This window comes from Camellia sinensis, chromosome 14, assembly GCF_055761805.1.
Source record: "Camellia sinensis isolate YWXY chromosome 14, ASM5576180v1, whole genome shotgun sequence".
Classification (NCBI taxonomy): Eukaryota; Viridiplantae; Streptophyta; class Magnoliopsida; order Ericales; family Theaceae; genus Camellia; species Camellia sinensis.
In genome coordinates, this window is record NC_138974.1 from 134,864,448 (window position 1) to 134,872,951 (window position 8,504).

The 8,504-nt window shown below is 38.0% G+C and overlaps 1 protein-coding gene across 1 annotated transcript; it reads left to right on the top strand.

Moving 5' to 3' along the window:
- The first annotated feature begins 498 nt into the window (after window positions 1-498).
- Window positions 499-5,186, top strand: CSLD5 (cellulose synthase-like D5). Its single transcript, XM_028256043.2, has 3 exons — window positions 499-1,606; window positions 2,295-3,105; window positions 3,193-5,186. Exons 1-3 carry the CDS (start codon window positions 672-674, stop codon window positions 4,969-4,971), a joined length of 3,525 nt encoding a protein of 1,174 aa, XP_028111844.2. The 5' UTR covers window positions 499-671; the 3' UTR covers window positions 4,972-5,186.
- The last annotated feature ends 3,318 nt before the right edge of the window (window positions 5,187-8,504 follow it).

Sequence of the window (8,504 nt, forward strand, 5' to 3'; positions counted from 1 at the left end):
TTAGTTCTTATTGATAGACGGATGTTCCATTTAATAATATCTTTTAATATAATTTTACTTTAGAGTATAATTATAATTAAAAAAATTATAAAATAAAGGGTCTAAAAAATTTTGACAAATGTTAATAGTAGCACTCTATTATTAATTTTGAAATTAAAATAGGAGAACCAAATGACGCTGATGTGTTAATGGAAAGCCAGGGATCCAACTAGGCCCAGCTCCTCTTTATTATTCGACCGTTGAAATTGAATGTCCAAACTCCATACCCTTTTACCCAATCACCCAAAAATAATAATAATAATAATAATAATAAATAAATAAATGGCCTTTTACTTTTGACTTTGAGAAATTGGGAGCATATCCAAAAAGTATCGTCACAAAGAGACCGTTTAAGCGTAGCAGGAGCCATCGGATCTCTCAGCATCTACGGCCAAGATCTTTCGACCGTTATATTCGAATCCGTTCCTTTTATAAACCTTCAAAATATTCTCATTTTACTCCCAAATTCAAATTGAAATTCCATTTTTTTCTCCACCTCTTCTTCATTCATCTCGTTCCTCTTGGGTTCGGTGAAATCTCAATCTGGGTTCTGTTCTTCACCAGTTTTTGATCTATTTTCCCTTGTATTTTCTTCCCATTCAACATTAATTTCCGAGAAACAATACACCAAAATGGTTAAAATGGCGTCTTCTTCTTCCCCATCTTCGTCTCCGGCGGTGACCGTTACAGTCTCTTCTTCAGGTGCGTTTCAGAGCATGGGCTTGACAAGTCCCATACGGCGTTTCTCGACATCAAACAATCAGAATTCACCTCTCAGTAACAGAGGATTGAAGGGTTCAAGCGGAGGTAATCGCAGATCTTCCGGCGAAAGAAAATTTCTTTCAATGTCCAAAGAAAACACAGAGGAGTGTGTTGCTTACACAGTTCACATCCCTGCAACACCAGATCGGCGAGTCATGTCTGAGTCCCAGACTAGCCCCTTTGAAGACAGCAAGAAATCAGGGCACCTAATGGGGGGTTCTTACATTAAGGATACTATTTACACTGGAGGATTCAATTCCGTGACTCGAGCCCATGTAATCGAGAACTCGGTGGATGAACCCAAGGCAGTGAAATCAGAATTGGTTTGTGGAATGAAGGGTTGTGATGAGAAAGCTCAGGATGGTACTTGGAAGGCTCAGTGCGAGTGTGGATTCAAAATTTGCAGAGATTGTTACTTGGACTGCATTGGAACTGGCGAAGGGTATTGTCCTGGTTGTAAAGAGGTCTATAAATGTGTTAGCGAAGACGAAAGAAGCGAACCCAGTTCGGAAGAAAAGGACCAGCCACATCCACTGCCAAGAGGAGGAAAGGGAGGTGTCAGAATTGAGAAGAACTTTTCGCTTGTGCAATCGTTCAAAGCCCCAAATCATGATTTTGATCACGCTCGATGGCTGTTTGAGACCAAGGGCACGTATGGGTATGGGAATGCAGTATGGCCTAAAGATGGATATGAATTTGGGAGAGGGACTGACAGGTCTGAATACCCTCCAGAATTCAATCAGAGATGTAACAGACCTTTAACCAGGAAGGTTGGGATTTCTGCTGCAATTCTCAGCCCATACAGGTTAGTGTCAAACAGGGCTCTCGGTTTCTTTCTTTTCACTGAAATTAATCTTGATTCCTGAGTAATTTTAGTCTCTGTTTTTTTCCTCATAGCTATGCTGGATTAGTATTAATGAGTGAACAATTTACTGATGGTGATTCCTTTCCCTGTGCTGGGTTTGGGATGGCTGTTGAGTTAGGGTTTGCCTTATCATAGTAATTGATTGCTAAAGAAAGCTATGCTTTCTTCATTTTTTTGCCCCCCTTGAATAGCTTTACCTCAATGCAGTGACTCTTTCCAGCAATCTGTTTCAATTGGGAAATTTTTTTTTATAAGTTATACAAAATTCTCTACCAGATTAATGTGGCAGTGATAGTTTTATACCATCTTCATGTATTCTTTGTTTTAAAAAGATAAGTTCACATTCAACCAGGCTCATTCTTTATTCAAATTTTGTATGCAATTTCAATTGTTACACAATTGTAATTTGTGTTCTTGACTTTTATGTGGCTATTTGTATTCTAAATTGAGTAATGCTATACAAATTTATACACAATTTTTGACAAAATGATGTGGCTGAATTAGAGCTTCGCACTTTAAAACAGAACATAATCAAAATGGCATTCTTGCAGTTTTTGTGTGTGTGTATAACTTTACTGTAAGATCAGAATTTTCCTTCCAAATTTGATGTATTTATGTTGTTTTGTAGGTTGCTTATATTCATTCGTCTTGCTGCACTTGCTTGCTTTCTAACATGGAGGGTTTCGAATCCTAACCATGAAGCTATGTGGTTATGGATAATGTCCGTAGTTTGTGAGTTCTGGTTTGCACTATCATGGGTTCTAGATCAGCTCCCAAAGCTCTGCCCCATTAATAGAGTAACCGATCTCTCTGTTCTCAAAGAGCGTTTCGAACCATCAGCCCTAAACCTTCGCAATCCCAAAGGACTCTCTGACCTTCCCGGAGTTGATGTTTTTGTTTCAACCGCTGATCCAGACAAAGAACCCCCTCTTGTGACAGCAAACACCATTCTTTCAATCCTGGCCGTTGACTATCCTGTGGAAAAGCTAGCTTGTTATTTATCAGATGATGGAGGGTCTCTTGTGACATTTGAAGCCCTTGCTGAGGCTGCAAGCTTTTCAAGGATATGGGTTCCATTTTGTCGGAAACATAAGATAGAACCAAGAAATCCCGAGGCGTATTTTGGGTTGAAGCGCGATCCCCTCAAGAACAAGGTACAGCTTGATTTTGTGAGAGAGAGAAGAAGAGTGAAGAGGGAATATGCTGAATTCAAGGTGAGGATAAATGCCTTACCGGAATCGATAAGGCGAAGATCAGATGCATATAATGCCCAAGCTGAGCTAAGAGCGAAGAAGAAACAGATGGAGATGGGGGAAAATTCTTTTGAACCTGTTAAGGTCCCAAAGGCTACTTGGATGTCTGATGCATCTCATTGGCCTGGAACTTGGTCAATGTCAGAGCAAGGCCATTCGAGGGGCGATCACGAGGGTATAATCCAGGTACTTCCTGCTCTTTCATGTCTCACCTGACTTTTTAGTTTTTAAGTCCAATTTTCAAGCACTGACGTACTATTTTTTTTTCTGCAGCTAATGTTGGTTCCTCCTAACACAGAGCCAGTTTTGGGGACAGAAGCAGATGGGGAGAACTTGATTGACACAACAGATGTTGATACAAGATTGCCAATGCTAGTCTACGTGTCTCGTGAGAAGCGGCCTGGTTTTGATCACAACAAGAAAGCTGGAGCTATGAATGCCCTTGTCCGAACTAGTGCAATTATGTCGAACGGTTCGTTTATTCTCAATCTTGACTGCGATCACTACATCTATAATTCGTTGGCTATGAGGGAAGGAATGTGCTTTATGCTAGACAGGGGCGGCGACAAGATCTGTTATGTTCAGTTCCCACAGAGGTTTGAGGGGATTGATCCAAATGATAGGTATGCAAATCACAATACAGTGTTCTTTGATGTGAGCATGAGAGCACTTGATGGACTACAAGGCCCAATGTATGTTGGGACAGGCTGTATTTTTCGGAGGATTGCTCTTTACGGATTTAGTCCCCCTAGAGCCACCGAACACCATGGATGGCTCGGTAGGAGGAAAATCAAATTCTCCTTGTTAAGAAGGCGCAAGTCAGCAGCAAAGAATGAAGACGACAATGAAATGATTTTGCCAATCAACGAGGAGAGAAATGATGAAGATGAATTTACCAAGGCCTTGATTCCACAACGGTTTGGGAACTCGACTTCTCTAATTGATTCTATTGCAGTAGCTGAATTTGGGGGTAGGTTGCTTCATGAGTTACGAGGAAAAGGTAGCCAGGGCAGGCCAGCAGGTTCTCTTGCAGTGCAACGCGAGCCTTTAGACGCTTCAGCTCTTGCAGAGGCAATCAGTGTCGTAACTTGCTTCTATGAGGATAAAACCGAGTGGGGCAAAAGAGTGGGATGGATATATGGTTCTGTAACTGAAGATGTTGTGACTGGTTACCGTATGCACAATAGAGGGTGGAGATCGGTTTACTGTGTCACGAAACCGGATGCATTTAGAGGCACAGCTCCAATAAACTTGACAGATAGGCTCAACCAAGTCCTTCGATGGGCAACCGGTTCTGTGGAGATCTTTTTTTCTCGAAACAATGCACTCTTCGCAACACGAAGGATGAAATTCTTGCAAAGGATTGCATACTTCAATGTGGGAATGTACCCTTTCACCTCTATTTTCCTCCTCACCTATTGCTTCCTGCCTGCATTTTCTCTCTTCTCTGGAAAGTTCATAGTCCAATCCCTCAGCACAACTTTTCTAGTGTTCTTGTTGGCGATCACGCTCACCTTGTCAATGCTTGCAATCCTTGAGATCAGATGGTCTGGAATCACTCTCCATGATTGGTGGCGAAACGAACAGTTCTGGTTGATTGGTGGAACAAGTGCCCATCTTGCAGCTGTATTTCAAGGACTACTGAAAGTCATAGCAGGAGTTGATATCTCATTCACATTGACCTCTAAATCTTCTGCCCCTGACGATGGAGATGATGAGTTTGCAGAGTTGTATGTATTTAGGTTCACCATATTAATGATCCCGCCTATAACAATCATTTTGGTGAACATGACAGCGATTGCAGTGGGGGTATTCAGGACATTGTACAGCCCCTTCCCGCAATGGAGCAAGCTTGTTGGAGGCGTGTTCTTCAGCTTCTGGGTACTGTCTCATCTTTACCCTTTTGTGAAGGGGTTGATGGGGAAGAGGGGGAAAATTCCCACAATAGTGTTTCTGTGGTCGACATTAATCTGCATCATTATCTCGCTCCTTGCAGTGTACATGTACCCTCCATCTGGAAGGCAAGATTACATGACATTTCGCTTTCCTTGAATTTCTGGATGATGATTGTAGTAGTTTATTGTAAGCAGCGCCAACAAAGAAAGCAGCAGCATGAAGTTTCTCAACTTCAGCTCTGAATTTGTATTTTCCTGTGATTTCGTCGTTTATTGTGGTGTGTAGTATGTGTATGTATGTTATATGGCTTGTAATGTAACAAGTTAGCTGTTCCTAACACAATTGTTAAATTTGCAGAGGTTTTTTTGGTACTCCTCAAGGGGGTTTATTAGTTGCAACAATTCCAGAATAAAAATAGAGTCATAATTATCAATATTCTGAATATTTGAATATACACCGTATATTTTGTATATTTTGAATATTTTACGGGTCAATTAAAAAGCGTGAACTCATTCTACAATCCTGTTGGCTACATATTTTGTATAGGCCAAACACAATCTAACACGTGGCAGGATGAAGGCAATACGGGAAGACAGTTCAAATTTTCAATCGTAATCACACACGTGGCAGTTAGTATTGGTTATTAAAGATCTGCATAGCACTGGATCAGCACAGAAGATACAAGATGATGTGGCTTTTAACGATTATATATATATTTAAATTCAAAATCAGGAGGGAAGCCTAACTGCAGATATGGCATAGTGGAGCTAACTGTAAGGAAACATCAGCGATCATGGAGGGGTGGTTCGACAGTTAGAAGTTCATTTTGACGGTTGTCATTGAAAAGTATAAATAGCAGAGAAGGCTCCAGAAAGAGCCCCAGACTCAGATCCAAAAAAATCAATTTTTATCTACTTTATTTTGCTTTCAGTTTTTACATTTCTTGTTCTTTACATTTCTGTATTTCAAATTCCTATATTGCACTTCGTTTATAGGAGTAGTTTCATGTAGTTTGTTGCTGTAAACCTCTACGAGACTGATTTGGATCTTTGTAAGTCTTCCATGTTACTTAATGAAATGTTACAATTGTTCTTCATATTAATCGTTGTTTGCTTAATTCTCCTAAACAAAGCCACCAGTAAAAGTCCTTTTTATTGAGGTTGAAAGTACTAAAACACAATCGTCTGATAATTGGTTGGCAATTAATATTCTGTAAAGACTGATTGATCCTTGCTGGCACGCTCAAAATTACAATAATAACCTTCGAAAGCCAGAAAGCCAACATATATTTTTGGCACGCCCGGTGAGACGTCAAGTGTAAGAAATGAAAAATGAATTGGATTTGTCCATTTTAAATAGCCTAGATGAAATCTATTGGTGTAAACAAAAAATTTTAGATCTTCAAGAAGAGATTCATTTTCTTGATGAAATAAACTTTCATCCCTTACAATATTATTTGGTGGAAGAAAAAAGACACATTTAATTGAAGAAATTCATCAACTTAATATGAAAATTCGCCAATGGAATGATGAATTATCAACTCTCACTACCAAGTCTTTAACTGAGACTTTAATGGCCGAAATTGGTGAAATTTTTCAAAATTTTTCCATGGTTAAAAATAGCAAAAGTAAAGAGTTAATTTCATCAATGGCTTGGAGGGTTCAAGAGCCCGTGTTAAAGAGCCAAATTATGAAATTAACATAACGAAAGAGCATGTTTTTTAGCTAAATTTGGCAAAGAATAATGTTCCATGCATGGCTCGGGTGGTCCAAAAACTAATTTTTAAAGAGTCAAGTCATGAAAATAGCATACCTATGAGGGATTTTCATAAGCCATTAATGGTTAACATGGAAAAACAACCCACTTTACTAAATAATTATGAAAATCAATTTGGCGAAAGTCATGTTTTTAAACCAAACATGGTCAATGAACAAGTCACTGTTTATGAATTCAAAATTTTTGACATTTTTCAAAATGTCAAAAAGTATGAATTTTCACGATCACACTATACCATAATTTTTGTTGTTCAAAAGCCATTTTGGATTTGTGGATCACATCAAACGTTGACTTTGATGGAATGACTAACAAATAATATTTTGTTTTTGCAATATATTGGGCCAAAAATATAGTTATTAGTTGATCCATAAAACTATCATCATTTGATTTTGTGGTTACCTTCGAAGCATGTCCCAAGACACTTCAAAGCATGTTATTAAGAACATGTGAGGGTTGTTAATCCAACTCTTTGAATTTGGTTCGAAGGGATGTCGTGAGCACTCTCGAAGGACAACTTTGATCCTTTAGTAACATACGTGACTTTCGAATGGTGGTTTTGTCATCAATAAACACCTGCGAAATGTAACATGAAACGAGAAGGCTTTCGAAATGTGTACCTCCCTATAAATATATGTAAAATGACAATTAATTAATTGTCAAATAATGCCTATTTTGGCATGATAATTAGTGGTTTTACTGATAAATATTTTTATAGCCATTTGTTACATGAAAATGTAACTAAGATTCTACAATAATTGGTTCGAAGAACAACGGTTTTGGTGTCTTCAGAGAATTAATAATTGGTTCAGAGCATAAAATTAATATTTTCATTAAATTATGTGTGAACCAGAACATATAAAATTTGAATAATATTGGCCAAAAGTTGCTTCGAAAGCCCTTTTGCCATAATTTTTTAAGCTTCAAAGCACTTCATCTTGCATCTACAATAGCTTCGAAGAAATAATATTGGTCGTTGTGAACCTTCAATGTTGGCCAAAAGTTGCTTCGAAAGCCCTTTTTGCCATAATTTTGTAAGTTTCGAAGCACTCTATCTTGCATCAACAACAGCTTCGGAAAAAAAAACAGTGATGGTTGTGAACCTTCGAAGCTTTGCCGAGTATTTCCAAGGATATAATTCGTCCTTTGTCGGCACTTTTGACCTTCGAATGATGATTTTGGTCATCTATACCACCTTCAAAACTGGTTATTTAACATGTATAACAGTTTGCTAAGGTGAATCATTGGCTTTGCCTTGAAAATATGTGGTTATCCTTTGAAATTTTTCTGCAATAATATCCCTTCAATGTGTATATATATAATTCATAACATCTAGTCATAATTTCGTGCTCATTCGAAGCACTTTATTAGTGCTATTATATCATTCGAAGCACTTTGTTGATATTATTTGAAGTACTTTCTTGGTTAGATTAGTCATGTGTTTGGTTCGGCCCATCAAAAATTAAAGTAAACATCATTTTTAAGGGCTGCGGGGGGTAATGTTGGCACCATAAATCTGTAATTTTTATTATTATTTATTATTTATATAATTGCAGGACATATGGCATGCTCCTACTCATTTGGAGATTATGAGAAGTTATGAAATGTGGAAATATGATGGAGAATAAAGTGGAGAACATGGAGCATAAATTGAAGATTAAAGAAAGTTATGAAGACATGGAGGGATATGTGGCATTGTGGGAACGAAGATGGAAGAGTGGGTAGTTTTAGGTGGTTATTGGGTAATTATTGCTGGAAGTTTTTTCCTACAAATATGTGCCTATAAATAGTCATTCATGGCTACATTGTAAAAGATTCAGAATTTAAATCAACGACAATTGATTTCAATATTTCTTGTCATTTTCCTTATTTTAGGAGTAGTTTAACATAGATCTGTATTTCGAAGCATTTATTTT